Source organism: Thunnus maccoyii, chromosome 23, assembly GCF_910596095.1.
Source record: "Thunnus maccoyii chromosome 23, fThuMac1.1, whole genome shotgun sequence".
Classification (NCBI taxonomy): domain Eukaryota; kingdom Metazoa; phylum Chordata; class Actinopteri; order Scombriformes; family Scombridae; genus Thunnus; species Thunnus maccoyii.
Genome location: NC_056555.1, coordinates 7,473,463 through 7,487,974, shown reverse-complemented (window position 1 = coordinate 7,487,974; position 14,512 = coordinate 7,473,463). Strand labels below are relative to the sequence as shown.

Here is a 14,512-nt window from a genome sequence, read left to right as displayed (position 1 = left end):
CAGACTTTATTGCATTTTCAAGCCATGTAAAGACACAATTTATTACCTTTCACAAAGTTATTACATCATCTATCAACAAAGTAATGGAACACGGGAGGGCTGTGTGTTTGTGTGTGTGTGTGTGTGTGTGTGTGTGTGTGTGTGTGTGTGCATTTGTAAGTCTGACAGAGAGTCAGTGAAACTAAATTCAAAAGTACAAATTACAGACTTAAAAAACTACGAGTTACAAATTTGACATGAAGGCATTAGCAGGCAGAGAACAAATTTCTTTGCCAAGTTATAAACATGATTCGTTTAGGATTTATACTTCATCCAACAACAAGTTGATTGTCAGTGGATTCCAAAACAACTCCTAGGGTTTAATTTAGGCAACTGAAACTACATGGTTAAGGAAAGTTCACCTTCATGGTAAGAGACCAGATGGGGACCCAAGTTACTTAGAGTATTAAGGTTATGCAGGAAATCAGAAAACGCATTTACTTGTAACTGGTTAGCATAAATCTGCATCTTGCCTTTACAATGTGTGAATGTGTCAGAATTGATCAAATCATTGACTGTTAGCAGTGGAAACTAACTTATTTAGATTTATAGAGGCTTCTTTGTCTCAGTTTCAGTCTGACCTCAGATGGAATTATTTTCCTTCGAAGGATGCACATATTCAGTCATTACATTCAATAATCTTTCCTTTTCTGCTGTTGCTCATACTTTCCTTCTCTCAAGTGTTTGTCATGCACATGCCTACATGTCAAAAGCTGATACGAAACCTGCTTACATGCGTATATATGTATACATGGTCACATTTTTCAATCTAAAAGATCTGTAAAAAACAAAGTTAATCAAATAGTTAAGTTGACATTCATGCTTGCTTATTATTTGTCATCTCCAGACTTGGAAGTCAACAGCAGCTATTTCCATTCAAATGAGGTAAAAGTGCTACGTGGGAGTTCAAATGCTGCAAATTGAGTGGGCTGATGTCAGTCATCCTTTAGTGAGCAGGGCCAATCAGGGCCGAGTCCACCTCTAATGTTCATCTTTAAATGGAAACGAAAAATGGGCCTTACTTTGAAAACGCATTTAAAATCATTAAAAACATGAATTCAGAAATAAGTGAAGCCTTATTCCCAGTGAGCCACTTTAGAATATAGTGTTCAGTGTGCTCATGCCAAAGCAACCCTCTCTCATTATCAAAGAGTAGAGGACATAGAGTAGAAAGCGGGAGGGGGTGGGACTGCATGCATGCCGTCTGAAAGCGCCACTCCATATAGCCACGGCCGACTTCGACAGGTACCGGCGGATAATTGGACGGTGTGCCGACTACAACCACAGAGCTGCCGTCTCCTACAGCTCATTACTATCACTCAGACGTTCCCCTTAAAAACCTCCACAGTGTGGTGGGAATTTACTGAGATACTCAAGTTGTGTACTGAGAAGCTTAGTCTCTGTTAGGCCAGGGTCATTCATGACGCTCAAAGCTATGTGTTTTCTGGTAAACTTCATTGGGCCCAGCCGAAATGATAAGATGTGTCCTCACGAGGAATCTTCTTGTATTGGTTTGGGTTGCCATGGTTGTCTCCAAGAGCAAGATAGCCCTGAGACGGCGAGGTTAGGGGATTGGAAGATTCACTGTGAGCTTTAAGCATTCTGTATGTTCAGTTCAACAGTACACTCTGCTTTCTGGGCTCTCTTGTAACACAACGGAGACTTGACCAGAGAGTTTCATTTTTTATACATCACACGGACATACATGACTCTATGTATTTGGTGAACTGACAACTGAAATCTCTTGAAATGCTGACGTTAAAGGACCTGTCACTCTGCGAGCTGTTGACGGGTTGTTTGGACAGGTAAATGATTGCGCTCAGCATGTGGCAAGCATGAGGTTCATCACAGAGGTTCAAATTCATGCTAATACTCACAGATGGAAACACATATGGCATATCAAATAACTGTATATAAACTGGAGATGGCAGGATTTTTCTGCCCTGTTGCACAAAGTGTTCGTTATACAGAAGATAACAGGCTTGTTCATCAGCTTCAGTAAGCCATCAATACTTCACCAAGTGTCAGATTTCTGTCCCAGATATTTTCAGCCTGAGCTTTGTTTGACACTCCATACTTACTGGAGTTTAAAACACCCCACAAACCCAAGCACTGTACCTTCTGGCTGACATTTTTGCTTTGTCTATAGGTAACTCTTTTGGTTATTTTTGTCTTTATAACATAAAAGTAGAAGAAGACCATAAAGATTGGGTGACATTGAAAAGGGTTTCAGGTCAGATGCAGAGGCTGACAAACTGACCTACCAGGATGCAACACATTTACCCATTCAAACCGGATATAACCATCCAGCAAAACACACTTGCTTAAGTACACCTGTGAGAAGAATTAGTACTAACCAGAAAGTCCAGTTTTTAGATTTATCAGACGCCAAGACACTGCAAGGTAGGATTATACAACAGTAGCAGCACTACCTGTGAGGTAAACTTTGCTTTATGCTACCTGGCACAGGTGCTTGCACACAGATGATTGGCCAACACATTGGACTACAGTCGTAATGCAGCAAAATGTGAGCTCAGCTCTCATCGAAATGAATGAGGAGCCTGTATTTTTGGACGTAATGCTTTTCTCGAGCCAAACATGGCCTTACAGCAAATACTGCTCAATAATGGAGGACAGTGCGTTGAGTGATGATACTTGTGTTGAGACTGATTTCAACCCAGCTGATGTAAATTAGCTTAAGTCACATAAATGAGCATCAGTGTATGTCAGCCGATAAGTAAGAAGAAATTCTACTAGTGAAACGTCAAAGGTATGTTAGCAGTAATTTCTCCATTACACAGGTTGTCCACCAGAGAGCACAGACACGTTTTTTCTCAACTATGAGAATTGTTTCGCTTAGTACATATCTTGGTCAAACTTCTTCAAAAATTAATTGAAGTAATGTTATGTGTTTATGTAAATAAGAATATCAGCTGATATTTATACTGAATTTCTGTACCTCTCAAATATTTATATCAGTATTGCCCTAAAAACAATTCAGTATCGGTCAGGCTATAGTTTGAAAATATGTTCCTTCAAAGACCAAAAATCCTTATTCTTAAACACTCTATTTACTATTCTTTACTAAGTATTTATTTGTTTTATTTTCCCTTACTCCTCTACAGTTAAAAAAAACTGACAGTTTGTCTGTGTGGCCGCCATGGCTTAAGGACAAGACTTGTTGGAAGAGATAAAGTTTATCAATGTTATTGCAGCTTATGCTGCTGCCTATAGCAGTCAATATAAGTGATAATTACTTACAGCCCCTAGAATCATGTCACACTACTGAGCCATGCAATTCTGATGACTGATTTGATTTCTGTACACAACACTGAGACTGGGAGGCACCATTAAGCTCTCAGACAGGCAGCAAGCCTGGGATCAGAGAACAGTCCTACACATTTATAAGACGACTTTGTCAGAACTGTTTGGCTGGGATTATTTACTCTGGAGAAGCCAAACTGAAAGGGAGAGTTGCCATCTACTGTCAGTGGAAAGTAGCTGAAGCCTGCTAAGAAAGTCCCTAGATGACATCACATGCAATTCCACATCCATGACATCATAACATAACTATTTACATGTATATTTTTTCAATCAAAGTTTAAAAAAGTGAATCCAAACTTAACTTAACTGACCATAACTGGCTCTTATCATTAATATACCAAAAAAGTGTTTAAGTTGATAACAACTAACAACATCGAGGTGAGCAGTCAAACAGTGTGGTGGAGGAATTACAGACTGCAATCTGATTGACCATCCTATATATAACTCCTACAAAGCAGAGCTAACAATGCTAAATTAGCTTCTATTCCAGCTCTTGTGATAACCAGGCAGCTAGTTACATATCAATCTACATTTCAAAAAAAGTTTCTCTATTTTGGAAGAGAAAGTTATTGTCAGGTGGTCAGCACTTAATATTTAATAAACCAGATGTATTCTGTGAAATGACATCTTCTGATAGCTTCAAGAGAGAAAACAACTTCAGCAGTGTTTGGTATGAGTTTCACTCACATGCAGAAAATAATGTCAGAACAGATGTTATATTTTTCAAATGGTGCATATATCACTGAAGCAATTCTCTTTAAATTCAAACCAAAATTGAGCAAAAGCAATAGAGACACTTGTTTGACAAGTTGTTCTTTTTTTAGTTGCAATGGCTTTTCTTTTGCTTTGAATAGTAGTGTGTCCTTGTTTACATGACTCTAATACCTTCATGTGCACACTCACACACATCCCTTGTCTCATTACAAATACAGAGAGTGCGATGCTGAGCAGATGCTCCTAAGTATGTATCCGATCTTACACCTTTGAATAAGCCTGCTGAAAAAAACCAACACCTTGGGAAGCAACTGCAAATTGTGCCCTGAGTGCTTTCATGAAGTGGATGTTAAAAGAACATTTATGTTTTTTCAAGGCTTTTAGTCTTCTCTTCTGTCCTCAGATCACAGTTTTTCATAATCTCACCCCAATCTGCCTGCTGCAGGGGCGGCTCTGCCGGGGTGGCATGGGGTAGCAGCTGCCACCCTTAAAAAATGCCTTGCCACACCAGCTGCCATCCCAGTTTTTGACATATAATATAATATACAAAATATCTATGTGAAAAGTTGTAGCTGCTCGGAAATTTACAAAAGCGAAACTCTGATGTCCAAGTGCAAGTGAATGCAGCAAGAGATGACGCTCCCCATAGACTCCTAGGTTCTACCAGAGCTATGTATGCTGCCGCTAGCTGTCCCTGCAGCGGGCAGCAGCTCTGTTTTCTCACCGGCCCAGCAGCTTTCTGTACAGCTTCTCCCAGTCCCGGTTCCTGCTAAATGTGTGTGTAGGGTTGCCAACTTCCACTAGTAGAAATACAGAATACAGATGTATAGTGTCGGGGTTGTTTTGTTGAAGTGTGTTTTGTTTAGTAATAGAAACTTGTGTTTGATTGTGTAGAGGATGGATTAAACCTGTCTAAACCCAAATACCCATGCTTATGAGTGCCTGCAGCTACCAACATCTCTGAAACTGCTCATTCTGCAGACAAACATGTACAAGTTTCAGATCAGTCATGCAAGTGCAACATAGAAAAGTTTTTAAAAAATGTTTAAAAGTTTAAAAAGCACTAAAATCACTCACTCCAAGCCACAAACAAAAAGCCACATTTGTCAGCAATGCAGTGACAGTTCATTCAAAGTTTACCTGAGAGTTTTCACTTTCACCACATTTTCTAATTGAAACTCAAAGAAAAGGACTTTTGCTGTTTAATCAGCATTACTGGATAAACACTGGATATCTTGGATCATTGGCAACACCTATGTGGCTTCACATAGAGTATAAGTGACACAATTGGTGTTACATAGGAGCCAATTTAAACCCTTAAAGACAGGTCATTATTGATATAATGACTGATCACTTTGAATCTTGTTTCAGAAATCTGTTGGAAAACATTGAGGGGCTGCAAGAGGTTGAAACGGACAGCAAGTGAAAAACAACACATTCACTCAAATTTTCCACAACATTCAGTGTTAAGTTGTACACCGTTATTAATCATGACTATTAAAGGAAAAACGTTGTCACCCTGAATCTTGTAGGAGACACTTGTAAAACTGAAGAGGAAGGGTGACATCACTAGTTTTTTTCTACCAAAGAGGAAACCAACTATGTCATGTCTATCAACTATGTCTCCATGTCACCCTCTTGTCATACAGTGTCATACAGCTTCTCTCAAGAGTTGTTAAGTATCACATCAACATTATCTATAGCTTAGAACTAAGATGGTGACTAGTGTTTTAAAATATCCTGAAACAAATTGAACTGTGGTGAAAATATGTGATATTATACCTTGGTTGTTGTAAACTTGTTTGCTCTGTTACCTTCTATCTCAAACTGCTGAGAGGAAAATATAGATTCTTAAGTTTTTTGTAAATCCATCACTGTGTTTGTGTGTATAGTAAACTTCTTAGTAACTAGCACAAACTGATGATTTACTAAATGTAGGTGTACCATTAAAACATCTTAGCCACTAAAAACCTTAGTGATGTGTAAACTGGTTGCTAGGAAACGTCTGTAGTGCTGTCTACAAAGCAATAAAGATCCTCTCCAGACATGTTTTAAGACATAATGCTCTGCTTGGAATAAATACTTGAGTCTGATATAGGTTTTCAACAAAAAATCCATTCTCTGTGCACCGGAAGCTTCAAGTTTTCACATCATACTTATGTAAGTTGCATAATGGACAACGACTGGCTTCCAAACTAGTTGTGAAGCCACTCCTAGATACACATCTTAAACTGAGATTTGAAGATGAATGATGAATGTGAAAACAGCCTTCTAGTGTTGAAAGCTGCACAAAAAGCTGCATTTTTGAGAGGAGGACAGCAAGCATCTTAACTGACAGTCACACCTGACAGTTACTAACAACTAATCTCTATGTTAGAACTAGTATGTGGGATGCAACCTGTTTTAATTTAGTGTTATAAAATCTAAACTTTAACTTGCGCAAAAGTTGGAACTCATGAGGAGCTGGTCCATCCAGCTCCTGGTGTATTTTGGCTTTGTTGTTACTCATATTGCTTAGTAAAGGAGCTCAGCAGCATGGCTGAAGTGGCACACAGACCCTTTATGGTTGAATTCATTCCTCCCTGTAGGCAGAGAAGCTTACAGATAGTGCCCATCAGCAGAATTTTGTTTGGGAAAATGGCAGTCAGGATGGGAAAACCTCCTCTGTTGCAATTTAGACTGATAAGAGGTGTGCATTTTCACATACAGTGCTGTCTGAATATGATGATTCTCAGTAGTCAGGTGAGCTGTCTGAGGAAGATAGACTGCTCATTAGTGTTTCCTCACTCCATGTTTTGTAATTAGCTGTCTGCACCTTGAGCTTGATGGTGTAATTGGTTCCTATGCCTTAGACTCATTAAAGTTGGCTATTTGAGAGCTTGATTTGCACTGTGTCCTTCACTGTGACTGAAAAGGAAATATTCGAGCTATCGGGAGCAAACCAATTCTTCACTGATGTGTTCAGGCAGTCAGGCTAAGAGGAAGAAAGCTGAAAAGCTTACTGGGTCAGCCTTCTCTAACAGTCAGATCCAGCACTGACTGGTCACAGGGCATTGTGTGGCTTTCATCTATTACTGACAACTGTGACATTTTACATCAATGCAGTATATCACTTATTTTTTGATTTGGATTTCACCACAGCCTGTCCACAGATTACATCTGCTGTACCAGATAAAGACTGGTGCTTCCAAAACAAACTGGACTGAACAGATTTTTAAAGAGAGACAGTCTTCTGGTGTTAAAAACCAGATAATAACTAGTATGAAATGCACAATACCTCCTGTATATGTCTAGATTAAATGGTGCCACATGTCACAACTTCAACATGAACGTCCAAATGAAACCACATTCTACAGATGCTGTGTTGCTTCCTATCTCTTTCCTATGATGATGTGATATTTCCACTGGCCTTTCACTTGTTCCACCATCTGCCATCACCAGAGATTCTAAAAAGCTTTGGCTCTGTTTTCTCTGGAAAAACGGTGTCCTCTTCCTGTTTTGTGTTGTAAAGCAAGTCAGCAGATTTCCCTCCAAATCGCTCATTAAAATAATTTCTCTTACTTCAGTTCGAAGTTGCATAGACACTGAGTTTCACCATTCATTTGGTGGGGGCTGTAGGGGGGCAGAACAACAAGCTGTAAACACATTAACATATGATCACCTTGTAAAGTTGATATGGCAGCAAGCAACATTCGCATTCATTTGGAGATATAAGTCCAATATTCACCCCCTTTTTAGCTCTGTTTTGGTCTCCACCAACCTAAGGGAAATATCTGGCTCTACAGATGCTAAATGTGCACTATATTCACTAGCTAGTTGCTAACTTTGTCTGTCTGTTGTTTGCTTTGGTAGATTTATCAGAGTTTTCTTTGTCTTCAGTTCACTGATGAAATTCATCAAGTTCATTTATTTACTACTTTTATTTCTCCACTTTCTCATTCTCTAATATTTGCGATATTATCCACAGGCCAAAACGCAGTGCTAATTGAATAATTAGAACATGAATCTGTTCGGCAACTATAACAGATTGGTAAACATCTCAAGCGGCACCTGGAACATCTGGCTTGTACATCAACAAATCAACATCTCCCAGAGCCTTGAGACTGGAGCTCAGTGGGTTCTGCAGTCTGAAGGCTTGCTGTTACTCATTTCTGGCATGTCACTGTACTCACAAGCCAATGTGAATGTGCACTTCTCTTTTTTTTTCCTCTTTCCCACAAGTGTAGCTGATGTTTAGCCAGCGTGGATAGGGAGCTACAGAGGTAAGGATGTGATGTAGAGTTTATTCATCACTGCCTCCACTGCTCCATTCTCTCCATCAGAAATTCAGTTTTTCTCTCAGATTGCAAGAATGGCAGCTGATGTAAGACCACAATATCACACTCAGATACAGTGACATTTGAATAAACACAAAAGGCCTAGTGGAGCAGATATGGCATAGTGCAGACTAGTTTTAATTTTACATTCATTTTTTAGAAGCAGCATCGTAAAATTGAAGCTTGAGAGCAGAAGTAAAAACCCTGGTCAAAGTACGTAACGTGTATATATAGAAATACAATGACTTATTTTATTATTCATAGATGATCATGGCATTCATGATCATGAAAGGTCAGCAGGCTATAAAACTAGATTACCTAAATAGCTGTAAGCTAATATGGTTGGCTTGAACTTGAAAGGTCTGCTGCATTAAGTAGCAGGACCTGATAATATTAGCTTTCTTCACACTTGAGTCATAACTTTTCTCAAGGTTTAGTCTAGGGTTTGGCAGATCAATACCTAAAGTATCAATACTAATGTTAGAATTATTGATACGCTCTCTCTCTCTCTGTCCTGTGTTGTACCCATTGTTATTTCCATCAAAGAATTGAGAGAAACTGCCTCTCCAAACATTGTTCTTTTGCAATTAAAAGTGTAATGTTACAGTAGATCACATTCTGTACACTAAGGGTACTTTCACACGTGTAGTTCAGTTAATTTGGTTCAGAGCAAAGGGGAAAAATACATTATTGCCTTTTTGTTCTGTTTCAGCTCTTGTTCACACTGGCTTTTAACAAATGAACCACAAGGAGTAAACGTGAAGTGATACAGGCTGACAGGTAACTCACTGATTGGACAGTTTGGGTGACTGGTCTGGTCTTGGTCCAGTTGTTTGACCCGCACCAAACTCTGATTGACAGCTTTCCCACTAATAGGGAAAAAGCACCAGCTGATTTTAACTGAACCAAACAGGTTAGGTGTGAAAACACCCATAAACACACTTTTCAGTATTCTTTGCTTCTCTGCTGCTGTTGACCCCACCTGAATAGCTCAGACACACATAGTTGCATTTGTGAGTGAAGGAGAGAGGAGCATCACTTGTATCTGACTGAGTGAGTAATCAACAGAATAATAAAAAGAAATGCTTCATGTTAGCAAATCATTTGGTGGGGATGAAAATGTATTCAAGAGTACATCAAGTAAATTGTGACACACAGCTCTCTCCCTACATCATAGTACATCAGCCTCAGAAGAATAAGTGATTAAATAAAGTAATCAGATTTTGTGGTTAACACCTACTCCTAGATTCATAAGATATTTAAACCAGCATTGATTTTTTTTTTGTCCATTAGCAACATTAACATATTATGAAGTTGACACATTCAGCAAAAACAGCAACATTCATTTGGAGTTGTGTTTTTGATCACCTGGTGAATGTAAATCCAATATTCACTCTCCTTTTAGCTGTTTTGGGCTCCACCGACTCCTGAGAGAAATATCTGGCTTAAGCTTAAGCTAGCACATAGCCTTTATGTTCACCAGCTAGTTGCTAACTTTGTCTGTCTGCTGTTTGGTGCTGGGCAGGTAGTGTACTGTGGGTTTGTCAGAGCTTTTTCAATGAAAACCATTGCATCTTGCTGCTGGAAAGTTGCAGACCGTACATCCAAAACAATGAGCTTAAAGACACTAAAATGTGTCATATAGCTGAGGGGAACTTTTTTTCATTGTTAATTAATATAATTTCTAGCGTCAACTAGAAAAACAAATGAATCTACAGCTCCACCCACTGAGGTTCAACTCAACCACTGACTTCATTTCTGCCTTTGAGAAATGTTTGCAGACCTAAATCTAACATGTTTTCCCAGCTCTCTCTCCCTTCCCCTCTGTTTCCATTCCTCCCTCTCTCCCCTCATATCTCCAGCTGTCGCCTGGTAGAATGTAAATGAGCTTCTCAGCGCAGAGCCTATGATGGTGTCAGCCCTCTCCTTAGTCTCTGGTCTCATTAGAAGCCTAGTGTAGCTGACATTTACCCAGCCACTGTGTTGACTAGCTCTTCATGCAGGGCACATGGGTCAAAACAATACATGGTGAAACTTCAACAATCCCAATTGCCTTTGGAAGGAAGGCCGCTGGAGCCAGCGAAATGACTGGATGTTGACTAAAAATCACTAAAATGCCATCATAAAGCTTTGAAATGTAAAAAAAAAAATCCATAAACATTCCTTTCTAAATTACCCATGTGGTCTAATTTGAAGTTACGACAAGTAAGAAATTTGAAGCATCACCATTTGTGATGTTTTGTGTCCTTGCAGTATTGTGTACTGTCAGTGTCTGTACATTGTCAGTGTTTCTGCACTGATGGCCAGCATGACAAATTCCGGGCAGCTGGTCTAATTAAGATTCCGAATTAACAGCAAATATGCCACATTTTTCTTTTCTTTTACGTGCATGAAAGCATAAAAAAGCAGAGATCTTCAAGGTCATTTTACTCAATAACCTGTATAATTTTGCACTGTTTTACTCTTTTTACACTCATTTCTTTACTCAATCTGCTGATTGATAATGTCAGTACACTGCACACTATCATCTTAAAGAGATAACTCAAATTTGCTTTGTTTTAGGTGAACAACAGCCGAGCCCTGCAGTAAGCTGGTGAACAGCTCTATGAGTTTGAAATTAATAGGATGGCCATAGCTATTTCCTGACTCTTCCTCCTCTTGGGACCCCACAGCTCTGTTTTTCTGCGGTCCTCTCATCCTGTTACTAATGCCTGACTCTGTGTAACCCTTATCTCCATGCTCACTACATGGCCTGATAGGGCTCTGTGTGTAAGCAATTAAAACGGCTTATTTGCCAGATAAGTGGGGGAGAGTGGTCAGATTGAAAGCCACAGGCTGCCAGTATCAGGTCTTTAGGTTACAGCCCCGGGTTAAATAGCCCAGGGGAGCAGAGTGAGCCAAACGAGGCATGCAGCTCTGTGTGAGTCTCTGCAGGGATGAAACTCCGCCAGAGGGAAACACACACAAGACACTGTGTGTTTTCCACATAACCAACATGTACCGAAATGAATATTTAAGCATCATCATAAATAAAGATGGGTATATATATATAGAGAGGATGCCATTCTGTGTTCAAAGACTACTCTGTATGTATGTGGAAGTAGATAGGTGAGCACAGTTAGAATTGAAAGAAATATTCACAATTTATGTCCATGTCTAATGAAGGAACCACATTCTTTGTGAAGCAGTTCATATCTGTACATCAAAGCCTGTTTCCAGCTCTGATTTTCAACAGGCTGACAGGTGCAACACAATCACAAACATACTTTATTCAGGGACTAAAATACACAGGAACACTCGCTTTGTCTACATCGCAATAAAAATAATCAGTACAGAGAGGTTAACTTAGCACTCTGATAGCCATATTGTAGGTCTCAGTTCTGTGTTATAGCTATTTTTTTTTTACTTAGTGCACTATTTACTTTACAGCATTTTATTTGGTGTCTAAATTATCCATGTATAATGTATGCAGTGTGTAGCACCCTAAAAACTCCCACACAGAGCAAAATATGTAGCTCAAAAGCAGGGAAGTGTAAACTGAGTATAGCGTTAGTTCAGGCAGACCACTGACGGTGCACTTGCATCAGCTGATTGGCATCCGCTGCCTCATTCATGCTTCACAATCACAGACTCATTCATCAGCCGCTTGGCTACCAGCTGACCAGCTGTAAGGTCCAACCAAGATCCACCTGTGGAGTGCAGTGCCGCCATTATAAGATGACACTCACAGTAACTCTGCAGATACACTCATGCCAACGTTGTTTGTGTTCCTTCCATCACCTCAACATCCTCCTTGTCCACTATGCAATACACCTGTCATCGATGGAGCAAAATGATGATGGTTCATAAATCTTCGAGATCTCCATTTACTACTCACTATAGAGTAAGCTATTGTGTTTATTATGTAAGGAATACTCTATATAGTGGTTAACCACTAGGGTAGGGTAGGGTCTGGTAGGGTTTGGATTGTTTATGGTTTCGCCGGTCCGGTCTGGTGTACGAGCTTAAACTGGTTTGATTTTATGCAAACCCACTGAACTGGCATTTGTCATTATGAGACGCTCTGGCAAATTAAAAAGTAGCTTACATCAGCAACCTGTGCCAATGGAGCTAAATCCAACTTGTATTGCATTAGTAATAAGCAATATGACAACATGATTAAGATAATATTATGTTTGTTTAGTGCCGAGCCTGGCAACAAGGAGATCAAATTTCAGTAGACCAATCAAAGGTCGGTGGGGGGGAGGACGATGCGCACGTCACACGGTGTGTTGTTTACTAGAAAGTTCATGTGTTTTTTGGGGTGACAAGAAGAGACATGGCAGAGATAGTGTCAAAGAAAACAAAAACTGCACCAATATGGCAAAATTTTGGATTCGAAGCCAATGACAGAGGTGACCCGAAAAATATAGTTGAGGCAATGTGTAAATACTGCATGAAAAAAGTCATGGCAAAAGGTGGTAATACATCTAACTTGCAATCCCACCTACAAAAATATCATATCTCCATTGCTGCACAGATGGGCCCCACCGCGAAACGGGGACAGTCTTCTGGGCCTGCTTAAACACAACTATACATAGAAGGAGTATTTACCAAGGGCTTGAAATACAAATGAGACACTGCTAAATGGAAGGAGTGCACTGAAGCAGTCACCACATTTATTGCTAAAGAAATGGTGTCTTTCAATACAGTGGAAAAACCGTCTTTTAAATCACTACTCAAGACACTTGACCGTCAGTATGATCCAGCAGGTCAAAAGTGTTTTTCTGAAGTTGCGATTCCTGAGATATACAATAGACGGATAAATGAGGTTCAAGTTTTGATTTCGTTGGGCCATCACTTTGTGCTGATGACAGACATGTGGCCAAATATTGATATGACACCATATATTTCCCTGACAGTTCATTTCATCAACAAAGAATGGAAGATGGTATCAAAGTGCCTCCAAACAAGCTTCTTCCCTGAGAACCGCATGACAGAAAACTTGGCTGAGGTGCTTGAAGGGACCTTGCACAACTGGCAACTGGATCAGATCAAACTGTCAGTGATAACACCTGACAACACAGCCAATATTGTAGCTGCGATTAGGACATTGGACTGGCAATTGCTAAATTGCTTCGGCCATAATCTCAATCTAGCTGTGACCAACGCACTCTCATGCAAAAGGCAACGCACAGAACGAGCCTTGGGGGTCTGCCGCAGCATTAAAAAAAAGAGCCCTGAGAAAAGCACAGCAAGAGCTTGGTCTACTGGAGCGGTCTCTAATTACGATAGGCTATCACATTCATGTAACCATCAATAAATGCACACATCATGTGATGGCCTTGATTCTTGTACATATGTCTTGTGATGTCTATTTATTTATTGTGTAAGCTGAGAGAGCCAGGGCATATGCATTCCATTACATGTTGATATACGTGCATAATAAGTGCATAATAAACTTGATTGAACCCACAATTACTATCGATGTTTAGCCTATTCCAATTAGACCCAAACTAAGGCCTACGCCTACTACTAATTTATTATTATCATCCAACAGGATTGTGCAGCTCAGTGGGGCCACAAAACAAAAAATGAGCGAATTCTCGAGCAGAGCATCACAATCCGGCGTGTTCAAAATGCTGACCAACGCCCACATCCCTCTCACTTGGCAAGATGTTGATGTCTTGGACTCCATCAACAAAGCCCTAGAGCCAGTCAGAGAATTTACTGACATTCTATCAGCGGAGAACTATGTCACCACGTCATTTCTTCTCCCAATGCTCCAGCTTATCAAGAATGAGATTTTGGCTGAGGCAGACAAGGACACAGCCATCACCAAGGATTTGAAAGCTGGCATCTTGATGCAACTAGAGTCGAAATATGACACGACTCATTCAAAGAGTTGATGTGCATGGCCACATTGAATGATCCACGGTATTGTGGGATCCATTTTTCTGAAGCAGATTTGGATTGCATTAAGCTCGAAGTCGAGGACTAGGTGGTGACTCTGGCAAGGGAAATGCACCACATTAGAGGAGGAGGAGGGGCAGGAGGGGGATTAACCAGCCCATCCACCAACCCCTAAAAGAAACTTCTTTTCTTCTTCTCAGTTCCAAACCATTCCCAAACCACCAAGG

The 14,512-nt window shown here is 40.0% G+C and overlaps 2 protein-coding genes across 4 annotated transcripts in view; one reads left to right on the top strand and one right to left on the bottom strand.

The window, feature by feature from the left end:
• The window catches only part of LOC121890696, a 100,059-nt gene extending 85,581 nt beyond the window's left edge, over nt 1-14,478 (top strand). Inside the window, exon 8 of the mRNA XM_042403184.1 lies at nt 13,933-14,478. Coding sequence (XP_042259118.1) covers nt 13,933-14,055 — 123 coding nt within the window. The 3' untranslated portion in view covers nt 14,056-14,478. The remainder of the gene's footprint in view (nt 1-13,932) is intronic.
• The window catches only part of LOC121890697 (chemokine-like protein TAFA-2), a 74,786-nt gene that overhangs the window by 51,722 nt on the left and 8,552 nt on the right, over nt 1-14,512 (bottom strand). The window lies entirely within an intron of this gene.